The 17,466-nt window shown below is 41.0% G+C and overlaps 2 protein-coding genes across 3 annotated transcripts in view; one reads left to right on the forward strand and one right to left on the reverse strand.

Annotated features, from left to right (window-relative positions):
- The window catches only part of LOC125486443 (gap junction beta-5 protein-like), a 1,170-nt gene extending 608 nt beyond the window's left edge, over positions 1–562 (forward strand). Inside the window, exon 2 of the mRNA XM_048613933.1 lies at positions 3–562. Within this exon, the coding sequence (XP_048469890.1) occupies positions 3–562 (560 nt within the window). The remainder of the gene's footprint in view (positions 1–2) is intronic.
- Positions 563–4,526: 3,964 nt separating this feature from the next.
- Positions 4,527–15,096, reverse strand: rps15 (ribosomal protein S15). 2 transcript variants are annotated; one of them, XM_048614259.1, is made up of 4 exons: positions 15,071–15,096; positions 13,061–13,149; positions 10,510–10,744; positions 4,527–4,684 (listed from the first exon to the last, which is right to left on the reverse strand). In XM_048614259.1, the coding sequence occupies exons 1-4, from the start codon at positions 15,071–15,073 to the stop codon at positions 4,571–4,573; spliced, it is 441 nt and encodes a 146-aa protein (XP_048470216.1). In that variant the 5' UTR covers positions 15,074–15,096; the 3' UTR covers positions 4,527–4,570. The 2 variants fall into 2 exon arrangements, with proteins under 2 accessions (XP_048470216.1, XP_020370984.1); XM_020515395.2 differs by lacking the exon at positions 15,071–15,096 and adding an exon at positions 13,881–13,926.
- Between the last annotated feature and the right edge of the window lie 2,370 nt (positions 15,097–17,466).

The following is a 17,466-nucleotide window of genomic DNA, read 5'->3' on the forward strand; positions in this document are numbered from 1 at the left end:
AGCCCATGTCTCATCTTGTGCCAGAAACTATTTGGCTCTGGTCTTCGGTATTCGTTCCCTCGTTGTTATCACCAACACATTCACCATTTGGAAGGATGACTTTCTCGATCTGAAGTGTAATTCCACCCGGGTGGGCTGTCACCACCAATGTTATACGCAGTTTTCACCTATGTCGCCATTTATCTTATTCATACTGCAAATCGTGTTCATTTTCACCCTCTCGATGGCAAACTATTTATACAACAGAGACAGTCTGTATGTGTCACAGAACAAAGAATGGAAAACAGGCTTTATCAACATGCTTGCCAAAATACTAATTGAAGGATTCTTCCTGTTTTTGCATCATATGCTCTACCCAAATATACTGAGGCCTCACATATTTGAATGTCACATAACTCCCTGTGAAAAGACTGTGGTTTGCACAATGTTGAAAAGCCAACAGAAAGATGTCTTTGTGATGTGGATGTACATATGTTCATGTGCTTCTCTCTTGATTGGGGTTAGAGAGATATACTCTTCAGTAGCAAAACATACTTCTAAAAGCCGCATATATTACCTGTAAATTATTTTTTTAAATGTGCATGGTATATAAAGATTATATGTGTATTGAGTAAGCTTGTCTCCTACTCATTAATTGGTCTGATAGCAAATAAATTTTCTGGTCAATAAATCAGGGGTATGATGTTTGGTTGGCAGTTAATTGGGTTTATGTTCAAGTATGTCACATGAAGGTTAATTACACATGAAGGATGGAGATTGGGTAGAGTGGTGGGGAACTGCATAATGTTATACATGGAAAGATTAATCTGATCCTGTTGCAATAACTAGTGGTGATGAAAGATTGTTGGAATGATCAGGCAATCGGGTTATGTACTAAAGCAACAATAAAAGCTGAGGAAAGGGTACAAGAATAAAACGGTCTTCTCTTCATAGAAATGATCACTGATTTCCCAGCCTTTTCACCATATTTGACACTGCTCCCTTCAAACATCTGTCCAACTTCCTTTAAAATTTGCCCTTCTATTTAAGAAACATTACTAAAACCTTGGTCAAAGAGATAGGCTTCAGGAACCATCATAGAGCAGAGGGGAAAGAAAAAAAGGTAGAGTTTGGCGGGGGAAGAGTGTGGAACTGACAGTTTTTGGATGGAAGCAGCTGAAGGCAGAGTTACCAATGGGAAACAATTAAGATCAGGATGTGAAGCTCAGATATCTGATAATTAGGGAGAAGGTGGCAAGAGAGCTGGGGAAGAGCAATGCAGTAATTGCATTTGAAAATGATGTATAAGGTACTCCTTTACTGGGAGCTCATGTCGGTCAACAACAGCAGGAACATAAAGAAGAATAACCTGATAGTTTTTGCAGCAATGCCTCCCTTTGCCTTCTTAAAATATTTAATACTTTGGAACTTGTTAGGTCCTCCTTATTACCTATTCCCATGAGCTTCAGTACTTAGTGAATTTCCACTGTATTCCCATTGTTTAATAAGTGCGCAAAATATTGCAACTGGAACCTCCCAACTTTTTTTTCTATAAAAGTGTATTACTGGCTTGATGCATTCAACGTGTCAATACGTAAAATCATCTGTATCCACGCTTCTACCTGTAAAGGACCTACACACTACAGATTACAAGGCAACGTGCAGAGGGACAAATTGATGTTCATAAATAGGAATTTTTCAAAGTGGGAGGATATTATTTTTTTTCTGGATGAAAGAAGTGCACACCTATTTTGGTTGCGATTTGTTTTGCAAATTATTACAGTTTACAGGTTCAATTGAGGTATTCAAAAGGGTACAAGGCAGTTATTTGAAAAAGAACAATGTGCAAGGCAATGGAGAAGACAAAAGAATGGCATTAAGTAAGATATTCATTTGGACAGTGCTGGCGGAGGCATGATCGGCTGAATGGCCTCTCCCACACTGTAACAATTCCATGTATCCTGAGCCTTAACATTAGAACAAGGAATTTATGTATAGCATTCACTGTGAGGTTGACCTATCATTCAGGTATATGCTTAACCTACTGCTGCCACACTTCGAAGTATAGAAACTAGGAGCTGGAGTAGACTATTCAATCTTTGACCCTGTACCACCATTCAGTATAAGTATGGCTGCTCCTCTAACTCAATGCTGCATTTTTAGTCACTTTCTCTCCATACACAGAATCATAGAATCCTTAGAGTGGAAACAGGCCATTCAGCCCAACAGGTCCACACTGACCCTCTGAAGAGAATCCCACCCACAGCAGTCCCCCTTCCCTATCCCATCGCTAATGCACCTAATCTACACATCCCTGGACACTATGGGCAATTCAGCATGGCCAATCCACAGCTTGCACATCTTTGGATTGAGGGGAGAAACTGGAACACCTAAAGAAAACCCACGCAGACACAGGAAGAATGTGCAAACTCCATACAGACAGTCCATACAGTGAGTTGGAATTGAACCCGGGTCCCTGGCGCTATGAGGCAGCAGCGCTAACCACTGAGCCACCATGCCAGTGCCACCTTTTCCACAGTTTTACTACCACGTGAAGAAATGTTTCCTTATCTCAGCTGTTGGCATTTTGCACGTTTCTATCAGATCCCCTCTCAACCTTCTAAACTCTGGTGAATATAACCTCGTCAAACCAATCACTCCTCATTAGGACAGTCCTGCAAACCCCGATATCAGCCTAGTGAACTGCAGCTGTGCTTCCTCTACAGCAAATATATCCTCTCTCTGGTATGAAGACCAAAACTGCACGCCATACTCTTAAGGTGTGGTCTCACCAACACCCTGGGGGTCTGGGTGGGATGCTCTTCAGAGGGTTGGTACAGACCAAATGGGCCAAACACCCTCTATCTGCAATGTAGGGATTCTATGATTCTATATCCTCAAAAAAATTCCAGTAGATTTATTAAGCATGACTCGCCTTTCATAAGCCCAAGCTGGCTGTCCAATCTCATTATTGCTTTCCAAACATTCTGTTATCACATCTTTTATAATACAATGGTGTGAGTTCAATCCTCCCACACTGGCCGAGGTTACCAAGAGGTAGCCATCAGGCCACCCTCGCTTGAGATGTAGTGATCCTCAGGTTAAACGTCTACCAGGAGTCTCTCTTACGAGAGACCAGCCTACAGTATGGTAAGACAAAAGCGACTTTAATTGTGTACTACATGAATTTGATTTCTTGTTTAATGCCTTCCCTGACATCGCAAACACTGCATATGGGCATATTTTGCCCGTTGGTGTTTTTCATCTCCCCCTATAGATTCCACAGCATGCATTTCCAATCCAATATCCTGTCTCACTGCATTGAAACAACTTTACCAATAATGCTACCCCACCTCCTTTCCTTCTTCATCGGCCCTTCCTAAATAATAAATACATCTGGATGTTCAGTTCCCATCCTTGGTAATCCTGCAGCAATGCCTCTGTAACTGCACCTATATAACTATTTATGTCTATCTGCACTGCTAATTCATCTGCTTTATTGAAAATGCTTCATGTATTACAGCACGAACCCTTTAGACCTGTCTTTTTAACCTTGTTAGTCATTGTAGCTTTATTTTGCACTATGGCCATTTGTTTTTCAGATTTGTTTTCTCATCTTTCCAAATTTGCTTCTTATATTTGTCTTCAGTTTCTATCCTGTCTCCCTGCTCAAGTTAGCAACCCCCTGCCATTCTAGTTTAAAGCCTCCCCTAAAGCACTAACAGTTCCTCTTCCCTCAACATACTTCTGGAGTATCTTCTGTGACTACAGAAACATCTGTCTGTCCTCTTCACTATAGCCCTGCCATTCTACTTCCTCCTCTTTTGTGCAGTAGGGCTACCCATAATGCCATGGGCTTGGCTTCCATTGCTATCCCAAGAAAGCAACTCTCAACAGTATTTAAACACGTACATCTCAACGAACGCGCTGTCCACAACAATCTCAGCATCACTCGAGTCCATCTGCTGCTCCAGCTCCTGACTCAATATGGTTAGCACTAAGCCTTACCCTGTGCCAACCTCTACTATACAATGTTTCTTTACAATTGTTCTCAAATGTCTCAACTTGAAACAGATTTTAGGAATTTTTAATTTTTCAAAGATTTCACAAAATCTGCAACCCAGCACAGACCTCCTCACGAGGAACTCTAATGCTAATTATCAGACATCCACCCAGTTTCACCAAGTCATCAAATCTAGCCTCTATGGATCTGGTCCATAAAGCTAGACGGAATTGGGCTACTGCTCGAATTCCCGATCTATCTGCTGTGGAAGAGAAGGCTCATAAGTCATCAGCCATGTTCCATTTATACAAAAGTCCTCAAAGACGTTGCAGAGCAATTTAAATATTGCAAGTTGCGCTTGAATTCTCAAATAAAGGATCAAAGCAAAAATGTATCTTTCATTTAAAGATACTGCAAAAAGAACTATGCAAACGAAAAACAGAAATGCCTGATAAATACATGTAGAGAAAATATTTATGTTCCAGCCTACAGTGCAAGAAGTGGGAAAGTTGTTGATCTGCTCAAGAATAATCATGAAGTTAAATTCAGTGAAACAAGTTTTATTTACACATTTCCACTGCAAACTGTTTACTTCAGTGGAATGAACCTGGAGGAGTGAGTGGCACCAATACCAGGTCTGCCATGCTTGACAGGCTTGTAGGTGATGGAGAACTCGCCGAGATAATGGCCAATCATTTCAGGCTGTAAAATAACAAAAAAAAGGAAAAGTTAGCAAAGAATACAAAGCAATTTAATTTAACTTCTATAGTTTTAACAGGAGTTCAAGACACAGCTAGACTGGCCAGGAAAACTGTTTCGATACTAAAATACTAAATATAGTTGCGATCTGCATATACTCTTTCACTTTGTAAATGCTCAATAAAACAAGGTTAAATTATTGCTTACGATGGCCCCCACTTAATAAAAAAAGAGCTCATGCACCTTTCAATCTTTAAAACAAGTACAATTATATTGACTTTATAAAACGATGGCACCATGAGCTGGATACAGGGGAAGAAACATGGAGGCAACAGAAATGTAAAAGCCAGTAAAGTAGGTCAGTCCCCCACACGCAACATGAGGCTACACGTCTGTTCAGTGCACCGATGCTGATCCCAGCACTGACTTCTCATTCAGAAGTCATGCCATCCAAGCAGAAGATAGATAATTGGAGGGCACACAGTCTATATGACAAATAAAAATCCCACAAATTGGATAAAAGCTGTAGTCATAATTAAGCAACGATTGGCTAACTGTTTCTTGTCTGAATGAAATAACTTTTCCTGGACTTACTAAAGGTCAGAAGATTTTACCATCCACCTATTCTGACATGACACTTCACAGTTTTTGAAACTTTCACTAGCAATGTAGGACCAGGAATGTAGATCACACAGCCTAACGAGCCTACTCTGTCATGCAATTAGATCATAGCTGGTCATCTACCTCAATGCCATATTCCTGCACTGTCTCCATTTCATCTGATGCCACCAGTCTCCAGAGATCTATCAACTTCTGTTGTGAATATGCTTAATAACAGAAGTTCCACAGCCCTATTTCAAACAGTAGGATGGATAGGTCAGCCACCTCTTTACCTTCACGTATAAACGCAACATGGCTTCATCTTCCTCTACCCTTTTCTTAAGCCTACAGCATAACCATGTTTTGCATGGAGATTTACGCTGTTGTGATAATGAAGTTGACTTGCTTTCAGATACTGTTCCTCAAATTATGAAATATACACGTTGCTTTTCCACAAGCGTTAACTAATCCACATACCAGCAGCCCCTTCTTCTATCTAAATCAGTCATGAGAAAAATGGCTTTATACTGTAACACACACGTCTCTAGTGTTAAAAGGCACTTGCCAACACTACAATAACTGCCAAAGAAAGAGAGATCTGATTCAATTTCTTTGAAAACAAGGTACAACTCCAGCGCACTGCACCACATAGTGGCAGATTTGCAAATTACAAACAGTTCCATGCAGCAAAGTAGATCTTTTTGTTGCAGTTAGTGAGTAGTTTCACCAAGGCAGCTTGTCTCCATTACATCAACAAAATTCTGCAGCACAAAATGGGTCAGCTATACCCAGTGAACCTGCACCTATGATTTTTGTCTGTAAACCAGAGACCTTATTATCATGCATTTTGTATTACTTTATAACAAAGATCAAATTTCAGTCTATTATCGAATTTCTAAATTAGTACATAATTTCTGGTGTACACCAATGTTTCACTGCAATGCTCCACAGGTTTCCTTCGCACAAGTGCATTGGCAGAGCTTTTCAGAAATCTTCACAGGCAGTCATTCCCCAATGGGTCTTGATCATTGCAGTGATCCACATGGATTTTTTTTAATAGTATAGTTTGACAAATGTGCCTTGGGCAGAGTGAAGTATGAACACAATTGGGTTAAGCAAACAACAGGCACTGGGAAAGACAGGAGCTAAGTTACTTGACACAGATTTCCCAACCACTGACCTGCTTTTGTACCCACAGTATGTATACAACTGGTCTACTTCAGATTCTGGTCAATGGTAACCCGTGGATATTAACAGTAGGGGATTCAGCTATGGCAATGCCACTGAATGTCAACAGATCACGGTTTAATGCTCTCTTATTGGAGATGTTCACTGCCTGGCACTTAAGTGACAAGTAACCTTCATGTCACACATCAGCCCAAGCCTGAATATTATCCAGGTCTTGCTGGATTTGGAAACAGGCTGCTTCAATATGATATGAATCATTGTAAGTAGTATGGAACATTGTTTGCTGATTATTCCGCATCACCATCTTAGACCTCACGATATCAGGAAGGTAACAGATGAAGCAGCTAAGGCTTTAAAGCAGAAACTACCTTGGAGGAATTCCTGCAGAAACATTGTGTGGCTGAAATGACTGAATTTCTAAACCACAACCATCTTTCCTCGCTGCTAAGTATTACTTCAACCAATAGAGAGCTTACCCAATTTCGCTAGGGTTCCTTATTGCCACTCTTGGTCAAATACAGTCACTGTCACTACCCCTCTACAGACCAACTCTTTTGTCTATGTTTGGACCAAAGCTGTAAGAAGCCAAGTGGGCCTGGTAAAATCCAAACTGAGCATCTGCAGCAGGATATGGTAGAACAAGGCCACTTGACAGCACTGTCGATTACACATTCCATCACACTGCTGACGATGAGGGCTGATAGACCGCCATAACCGAGCAACTCCCCAAACTGAGAGGTAGATGCCACTGCTGTAATTATCCTAGAACTGCTCCACACAAGTCGCAGCTAAACCTGAAACACAAATCTTCAAACTATTTCTGGATTGCTATCAAAGCCCACAGCCTTTGCACTAACCAGTGCCTTCAGTCATTTTGTATCATGTGGAATGAATCGATTTGGCTGAAGACTGACATCTGCAGTGCAGAGGACCTCAGGAAGAGCCAAAGATAGGTCACCCACTCAGCACCTCTGGATGAAGACAGATGCAGCAGAAGACAGACTTGGAAACAGACTTGTCTTTTACAATTAGGGGTGCTGGGCTTTCCCAATATTAAGTACGGGCTTACTTGTGGAGGGTCTTCTTCCCAGAGAGTTATTTTATTTGCTACCACCATTCCTAACTCACAACATGCAGCAGGACTGCAGAGCTTAGATCTGATCCATGGTTGTGAGATCACCTAGCTTTGTCTTACATTAAGTTGCGTCCACTGCCTAACATGCTATAGCTTCACCAAACTGACAGTGATTCCTGGTATGCCCTCCTATACTCTTCACTGAACCAGGGCCAATCTCTTCGTTCAGCCAAGTAATAGAATGGTGGAAGAATACAATTCCACTGATGGCCCACAGAACATCACTGTCAATCAATTTTAAGCTACTATGCCTGTTTGAAATACAAGTCATCAGCATGGTAGCAATGCCACGCAAAACTATGATGGGCACCTTCAATGTGAAGGTAGGATTTTGTCTCCCCAAGAACTGTGTGGCACCCATCGACCAATATCATCATGGACAGACACATGTAACAGGTAGATGGGTAAGGACAAGGTAAAATAAGTTTTCCCTTTGTTGGTTCCCTCACCACCTGCTGCAGACCCAGTCGAGCAGCTATGGGATGCATCTAGGCTACTAAAAGTAGCAGCGACACAGACAGTGGATGCACTGGCAGTAATCTTCCAAGAATCCTTCGATTCTGGAAAAGTCTGATAACGGACATTAAGCTAACTGGCCTACAGGTACCAGTTTACTGTCTCCTTCCCTTTTCAAATAGAAGTTTTACATTGATATAAGGCATTTGGGAGTCCTCATCTATGCAAGCTTTTTAAGATTCGTACAAGTTTAGCAGATAAAATAGGGAAAATAAATGGAACGTTGGCCTTTCTTCCAAAGGAAATGGAGTATAAAAATAGGGAAATGGGAACTTTCCAATAAATTTGTGGAATTCCTTACCGCAGAGAGCTGTAGAGGCTGGATTATTAAGTACATTCAAGGCTGAGATAGACAGAATTTTGATAAGGGAATCAAGAGTGATGGAGAAAAGATACAGATCATCAGATTAGCCATGATTTCATTGATCAGTGGAGTATACTGGATTGGCAAAAAGGCCTGGTTCTGCTCCTACATTTTATGTCCTTTAAGACTATCCCAGTTTAGTCAGCAGTGGTCTTCCCGATTCACTCTTGGTAACGAATTTCTTGCTACTCTGAGGATTCTGAGGTTTGTTCAAAATGTAGGCATGATGATTCATCCACTGAGAGGGAGCAGTGGATTTCCCTGCCCAGGTCTAACCTGATACCATGAGACATGATGAGGTCCACAGTCATGTTGAGGACTCCAAGGACAACTCCATCCCAGGCTGTATACCACACTGCCACCACCTCTGGTGGGTATGACCTGCCAGGGATGACAATGGCTGAGTCTGGGACATTGTTAGGTATAAGACCCTGTGAAAAGCATTATCAGGCACAAGCCCCTACACATTAGTGAGGGGCTTGCAGGGTCAGCACGTCTGTGCGCTGCTGTCATTTCCAGTGACTTGGGTCAATGCTGAGTGGTCCACCCAGTTTCAATCCTTTCAAACACTGGCAATTAAGAGGCAAAACACATTACACTCTGGACCTGAATCACTTACAGACAAGACCACATGAGGATGGTAGCTTTTCCCCTCACTATAAGAAGTGTATCAGACAGGGTTTTCAATAACCATTTCATAATCATCATTAGACTAGTTTCCATTCTAGTTTAATTACTCAAATTCAAATGTCACCATTTGCAAAAGTGAGACTTTAGCAAACAGCCCCAGAGCACTCGTCTCTAAACTACTGGTCCAGCAACAGTAACACTCATCAATGCCTCCTTCCTAACTTAAAATTTGATCTGCGTCAATTTGTGTAGGCAGAATTTAAGGGGGTCAAAGTTACTGTTAACCTATCATGTTGCAAAAATGAATGAAGTGTATGCAGTGCTCAGAACTTAGCAGCAAGCAGTTTGAACGAGTTGAAATTTGTTTTCAGGCAGTTTGGGAAAGCCAGCCCAGATACATAATATCGGAGCCAACTGAGGATGGCGGCCTCAGGGGCAAAAGGTTCATTCCATCTGTTGGAGATAAAGGTTCTGCAGTGACTAATGCAATGAAAAATTGAAACATCCTTCCAGAAAATTTAGTGCAAGATTCTTTCTTTAAAAAAAAAACCGTGGGCAAATTTTAGCTTCTAGTGCTAGTAATTGGTAATGTGGGAATGTTAAATGTTAGGTTTCTGTCTATGACCTTTTGCCAACATAAACAATACAGAATATTTATGTTTGCCATCTCAAGTAATCACCCAAGGGTCAATACATCATGTATATAGCAACAGAATACAGAAACACATTGCACCTCTTCCGAATTACCCAGGATCTTGACAGGACAATAGTTGCTTTCACAATGGCAACACTGCGACCATTCAGCACCCTTTTCTCATGTACTTTAAGTTGTTGCAATTGTTTGAAATTTGGCATTCACACATTTATCTTGGCTAATGGGAGATGAAAAGCTTTGGCAACATGTCTCTCAACTCAACAATACTGAAACACACTACGCTCTTTTTCATCCAGGCTGCTCAGCCTCCTTTTTCCTAGCAGGATGGAGCATCACAATAGGATTCACCTTTGTAAGAAATACTCAAATTTTTAAAATGGAAAAGGAGCATGAGATTAATTAGAAAGCTCCCCTGAAGAGCTAGCAAAGGCAAAACAGGTCAAACTGTCTCATCAGCACAAGGAAAATGAACCAAATATCCAGTTTTTTTGCTGTAGAAAGGCAATGTCCAAAACTACTTATTTGCACATTACCTATTAGTAGCAACAGTAAATGAAATATACCCAGAGAAGAAACAAAAATCATGCTGATCTATCTGAATTGGAAAATTGAAGCAGCCAATGCTTACTAATGCAGCACATAATCTTGTGAATCGCTTTCAATATTGTATTCTGCCTATGTCAAAATATATACTAGAAAGCTGCCAGTGAAGAAGAAATTCAGCAGCGAATTCACCTTACCTTGATTTCAACCTGGTTGAAGGTTTTGCCATTGTACACACCCACCATACTGCCAACCATCTCTGGGAGGATAACCATATCCCGGAGGTGAGTCTTGACCACCTCTGGTTTCTCCATTGGCGGAGCTTCCTTTTTGGCTTTACGCAGCCTTTTCAAAAGGGACTGCTGCTTGCGGCGCAAACCTCTGTTCACACGCCTCCGCTGACGAGCGCAATACAACTGCATCAGCTGCTCACTAGAAACAAAAGCAAAATGTCAGTGAAAATTCTCAACAACAGGCCGATTAATTTAGATTTAATGGAGTTTGCAATAGGATTGCATTTCTGAAAGCCTAACCATTTTAAAACTAGACCATATTATATCTTTGAATGAATGCATGCTGCAAGTGAGAGCCAGGATCAGATGGCAGCACTCATTGGAGACAGAAATTTGTTGATTGTAGTCCCAGTTTGAAATTCAGATGTGATCTAATTGTTTTGACATCTTTCACATGTTTACTATTTGCAGGATCTTGTGTGCAAATTACTGCCCTTCAATCAAGGTCTTTCCATCACTCTTGCGGAGAAGAACAAAGGTAGCAGGTGGTGCTCAAGTCAGAGAAAAAGGGTGCAACTCCACACACTATCCAAGGTTTCCATTCTCTGGTGAAAAGGAAAAGCGTACATATAAAAACAAGTCCCAGCATAGCTTCAACTCAACCGTATTATCTTTCTGGCCTTGATCAAGGTGATGGGTTTTCAGTCTGTCATGTCACTCCCTGGATCTATTCAGGCAGGTCCAACACAAGAAATAGTGACCAATGGGGATCCCTGATCAACCATTCAGGCAACTTTTTTTGGGGGGGGATTGATAAAACACTGCTGAAACTTCAAAACTGTGAACTCATTATAGCATACCAACATTGGAATAACTGGGGAAGATACAAGCATGCTATACTTAGCATAGATCAAGATTAGTCTTGATCAATATAACCTCATAAAAGTGCACAAAATTCCATTCACAACAATGAACATCAGCATATTTCATTTTTCAACTAGCACCAATATTCCCTGCTCCATCTACTATGGAATCTCAGACCCTGGTGATTACCAAATCTGATAGCAAACTGTTTTACTTGTTGACTTGTAACTGCACTTACCTCTCTACATACACTCGCATTAATAAGGGTCCTTATGGCACAATGGTAGTATCCCCACCTCTAGGCAAAAAGGCTTGAGTTCAAGTCCCATTCAATAGATGTCTCTTAGCAGGCTAATTAAAAATATCTACACTCATTAATAAGAGTGCTCTTATAATGTCACTTGTGGCTCAGGTGACAGCACTTTGGCCTAAATCACATGTTTCCACATTCAAATACCAGTCCAGTGCAAAACATCCACTGTTGACATTCTGAAGGAGCTAGCTTTCAGCTGATAATTTAAAAGGAGTCTGGGTGCTTTCACATCCAAAGCAAAGTGTTCTTTTGAAGAAAAAGAATGGCGTTTCTTCTCCTTTATTACTGTCACAAATGAACCATCATTATTTCAACATGGTGATGCTTCAAAAGTCATTGGTTATGAAGTGCTTGGAAATGCTGTTGTTTAAAAGAAGTGATATTTTACGCAAATACCTGCAATCTCTTTTGGTAAAAGTTTAAAGTTTCACATGGTAGTCCAAGGGAGGATGGAGGACACGTCCCTATCTACATCAATGGAGCTGAAGTGGAGAGGGTCAAGAGCATCAAGTTCCTAAGAGTGACAATAACCACCAAATCTGTCTTGGACTTCCCACGTAGATGCAACGGTCAAGATGGTACAATGCCTGTTCTTCCTCAGACAGCTTAGGAAATTCAGCACGTCCATACGGATCCTCACCAACTTTTAAAGATGCACCATAGAAAGCATTCCATTTTGGCGCATAACAGCTTGGTACAGCAACTGTTCTGCCTAGAACGGTAAGAAACTACAGAAAGTTGCATACACAGCCCAGACAATCACGCAAGCCAACCTCCCATCCACGGACTCAATCTACACTTCTCATTGCCATGGAAAAGCTGCCAACATCATCAAAGACCTCTCCCACCCTGGTAATACTCTCTTCCAACCTCTTCTGTCAGGCAGAAGACAGAAGTTTAAACATACGTACCAACACGTTCGAAAACAACTTCTTCCCTATTCCAAACAATTTCAAATCTAATGTTGATCTTGATTTTATGAATCTCCTGTGCAGCCATAAGCTTGTATGCCTCACCCTGTTTAAACACCCTATGATCTATATCCTTGTATGTAATGCTCTGCCTGTACTGCACACAAAACAAAACTTTTCACTGTACTAAGGTACATGCACCAACAATAAATTGAACCAAAGATGGGCTGCAGTATGTCAACAGATACTGTGACACTCCACCTCCCCTCCAAATTAAAATAAAAACACATTTTTCAAGCCAAAAAAGCTGAAATAAATCAACTAATCAAACTGTATTCTTAACATTGAAAACATAGCCACAGATCATTCCTCTGTACTGTATACATCTGGTACAACAGAAGTTACTACTTAACACAATGCAACTTACTGGGACATATCAAGGAGCTGATCCAGGTCAACACCTCTGTAGGTGAATTTCCTGAAAGTCCTCTTCTTCTTTTGCTCTACTTGGTCAGCCTATGTTAAAAAAAATCATTAAAATAAAAAATACTGCTACAAATACACAAGCTTAAGACATATTATTTGAAGTATTGTTGGAACATAGGGACAGTCCACATTTTTAAAATGGAATTAGTAAATCATGTGTTGTAAAATACACCTAATAAAAACCTTTCAGCTATCACATTTTCTTTGCTTCAAAGACGTTTGATGCTTCGAAACAGGTTCTGTTTAAAAGGCCGTGCAATCAATTTTCACCCTCTTTAGCAGTTTGCTATTGTTGACAATTCAGTTGCATTTCTTTAAACAATATATAAGATCTCCACTGGAACGGGGGTGAACAGTGCTGGCTGTTCGATGCTGCCTTGAGGAAATCCCACGCCTCGGAGACTTAACTCCACAAACTTAAATTCCGCTATGAGATCGTTCTTAAACTCAGTTGGCACCGAGCTTTTAAAGCCCCCGACCCAGCCCGCGCCATCACCCACACTAAAGAGACACCAACTTTAAAAATTAGCCTATTCCAGGGTTAAGGACTCAGATGTCATGAAGCAGCCCGAGGCCCACAGACACCCGCACTCCGTTCGATTGATATAAATTGTTTTTCAAAAAGATAACGAGTCCACACTATGGTCACGGACTCCGTTGTACGATATCATTGTCGATACGGACGTTCCGCTATTAATCAGGGGGCGGATGGACAAGGATTGCAGTGGATTCTCTCAGCCCCACCATCTACAACTACCCACCATGTTCACCCGCTCTCCCTGGAAAAGGCAGATCTCGTTTCCGCTGCAGCAAATATCGCGGGATTTGGGCCGGGACGGCGACTATTGTGCCACTGCGCATGCGCGTAGCTGTCAAGAGGGGCCTAATGTTACTGAGTTAAATACTAAATAAAAACCGAAAGAGATGCGGATGCTGGAAATCATGAAGCTCATCAGGTCTGGCAGCATCTGTGGAGAGGAGTCAGAGTTAATCCTCAGACCTGCTGACCTTTTCCAGCAATTTCTGTTTTTTCTTGTTTCTGATTTACAGCATCTGCAAGATTTTTATTTCAGTTTTTATTTGGTCCATAGGTAGACGTGGTTTCATTTATTCGTTTCATTAATCATATTATTGCACGTACCCAGTTCTGATGAAGGGGATCAGGAGTTACGGGGAGAAAGCAGGAGAATGGGGTTGAAGAATTTATCAGCCATGATTGAATGGCAGAGCAGACTCAATGGGCCAAATGGCCTAATTTCTGCCCCTATGTCTTATGGTCTTATGGAAACGTCGACTTTCTTGTTCCTCTGATGCTGCCTGACCTAATGTGTTCTTCCAGCTCCACAGTGTATTGATCCAGTATATAAAAGGACTTTTAGGGTTCTCGTGGTGCAATGATAATGTCCCTATCTGTGGGTCAGGAGGCCCAGCTTCAAGTCCCACCTTCCCTAGATATATGTCTTAACATATCTTTAGTAGGTTGATTTAAAGAAAATCTACATTGACCATAACATTGGGACTCTAAAGGTTCATTTGGAAGAGTGGTAGTGCCCCTAACTCTGATCCAGAAGACCCGGTTTCAAATTCCACTTGCTCTAGAGACATGCAACAACAATTCTCAATAACAATACTCCAGTGAATCTGCACAAACTGGAAGAACGACATCTCATCTTCAGACTAGGCACTTTACAGCCTCCTAGACCTAATATTGAATTCAACACCTTCAAATTATGCACCAACACCCATTCCTCCCTTTGCTTGTTACATTCTCAGATCCTTGCTCCCCACCCCATTGGGACTGTGTTCTTTCAAGTCTGGCAGTTAAACACACCATTGTTCTGCCATTCTCACATTTCGATCACTTAATCTGAACTATCAACATCTTTTCTTCCACAGCACTCTATTGGGTTTATAGTGGATTCTCTCAACTCCACCATCTACAGCCACCCACCATGTTCACTCGCTCTCTCTGGAAAAGACAGATCTCATTTCCGCTGCAGCAAATATCGCGGGATTTAGGCCAGGGTGGCGACTACTGGGCCACTGTGCATGCGCTAACTATAGCATAAATGGTGTCCCCTACAAACTTCACTTCAGCTCAGATGAAGAGTCATCTAGACTCAAAACGTTAACTTGCTCTCTCTCAATGGTTGCTGCCTGACCCACTGTGGTCTCAGCATTTATTGTTTTCAGTACAGATTCCACTATCCGCAGTAATTTGCTCCTATAATTCTCAACAGAATGATGAGAAAATATTCATAAGGGCTCATGTGTCACAGTGGTAGTGTCTCATCTCTGGGTTAGAAGGCTAAGATTCACTTTTTTTTTTCTTTATTCATTCATGGGCTGAGGGCATCACTTGTTAGGCAGCATTTATTGTCCATCCCTAATTGCCCAGAGGGCAGTTAAGAGTCAATCACATTGCTGTGGGTCTGGAGTCACATGGAGGCCAGATCAGGTAAGGTTTGGCAGTTTCCTTCTCTAAAGGACATTAGTGAACCAGATGGGTTTTTCCCCACAATTGATAATGGATTCACAGTCATCATTAGATTCTTATTAGATGTTTATTGAATTCAAATTCCACCATCTGCCATGGCAGGATTCGAACCTAGGTCCCCAGAATATTATCTGGGTCGCAGCCCAGCAATAATACAATGAGGCCACCACCTCCCTCATCCTACCTGCTCCAGGAATGTGTCATACATGTCTGAACTGGTTGCTTAAAATTATCTAGCCTAGGTATTTAGATCAATTCTTCTTTTCAGGCTTAACATGCCATACCTATCAATCAGAATCAATTTTTCCTCCTGCAAATGTATGTTTAACATAACTTATAGCTGGGCACAAGTGATCAAGAAGGCACGAGGAGCTGTGTGGCCAAGATGGGCATACCCAATCTTAGCATTGGATGCTGTTGACATTTCAAAACGCTGAGCGATATTTATGCTGCAAGTTCATTTTCATTCTTGGCATACATATCAACCATTCTTGGAGGGATTTTTCAGGTCGACTTACATGCCAACATCTAAAACAAAATATAAATAAAATCTAAATTTAAATAAATGTTTAAAAAATTCCCTTCTGAACAAGGGTACTCATCACGTGCCCAATGCTCAACAATGATGTGTCTAACTGCTTCTTTATGCTCCTTCACTGCTTACGCATCTTCAAGATGAGATAGCCATCCAACGATGAGCTGCACTTATGGAAGTCACATTTGCTTTGCCTCTTGTATTGCGGCAAGTTGCCTCATGTTATTTTTTTTTTGCTTACTACATGTCTACTCTGCAGACTCGAATTTGGGGAAAAAACCAAAATACAAATAGAGACCCAAGGTTAAGTTCAGAAATTCCAGCCATAACACTCTCCACTTTTCTTTCTTTCTACCTTTAAAGACACATAAAACTCTGACCCAAGTTTTTGGTCATCTACCCTAATATTGCCTGATCAGGACAGAAATTTCTGACAGTATCTTCTTGAGAACCGACAGAGAGTTACTGGAGTTGAAACGTTAAGTCTGCTTTCTTCCCACTGATGCTGCCAGACCTGCTGAGTTCACCAGCAATTTTGTTCTGTTTCAGATTTCCAGCATCTGCAGTTCTTTATTGCCTAGTAAGGCTCAGCATCAGATTCTGCTTTATAACACTGCCTGGAAGCACCCTGAGTTGCTTTATTATGTTGAAAGCATGATACAAATGTAATTATAGCTATGAATAAAACATTGAAAAAAGTTGGAAATACACAAATCTAGTACTAAAATAAAAACATAGCTTAAAGGCAGCGTGACATTTGAGAGATAAATCGCATAAGTAGGTTCAGCATAGGAGCAGAAAAGTTGAACAGGAACCGTACTTGGGAGTGGCTAATTATAGAGAGATAAAATGTGACCTTGCTCAGATTAAATGGAAAGAAAATATGGTGAGCAGAACCATAGAAGAATAAAGGGAAATACATAAACCGGATTTAGAAAAGTTACAAATTACTGCTGAGGAAGTAGAGTATAGAGAAGGGTTGTGTTGTATATGTTTGTATGAATAAATAGATGATTAAATTTGAAACGTAAGAATTAAATGTTTGTGCATTGAAGAGTGGGTTTAAAGAAAACGAGAACTAGAACTAACGTAAAAAATTAGAAATTGTCCCCAAATATGAAACTAGGCAAGTAACGTGAGAATTTTAGAATAGTATTTCCTTTAAAAAAAGCCTTTTATTTTGTCAATTAGATCTCCTCACTTTGACAGTCCCTCAAAATTGAGAATGACTTACACCCAACCCAGTTTAATGGGATTGGATAACACAGTGTGGAGCTGGAGGAACATAGCAGGCCAGGCAGCATCAGGGGAGCAG

The sequence above is a fragment of the Rhincodon typus genome, chromosome 29 (genome assembly GCF_021869965.1).
Source record: "Rhincodon typus isolate 14 chromosome 29, sRhiTyp1.1, whole genome shotgun sequence".
NCBI classification, from domain to species: domain Eukaryota; kingdom Metazoa; phylum Chordata; class Chondrichthyes; order Orectolobiformes; family Rhincodontidae; genus Rhincodon; species Rhincodon typus.

Excerpts from the sequence above, each read along its gene's own strand:
- rps15 (XM_048614259.1), bottom strand. Across the intron at positions 10,745-13,060 it reads CAGCTCCTTGATATGTCCCA|TGAGCAGCTGATGCAGTTGT; the intron begins GTAAGTTGCATT and ends TTTTGTTTCTAG. Across the intron at positions 4,685-10,509 it reads TCAACCAGGTTGAAATCAAG|CCTGAAATGATTGGCCATTA; the intron begins GTAAGGTGAATT and ends GTTATTTTACAG.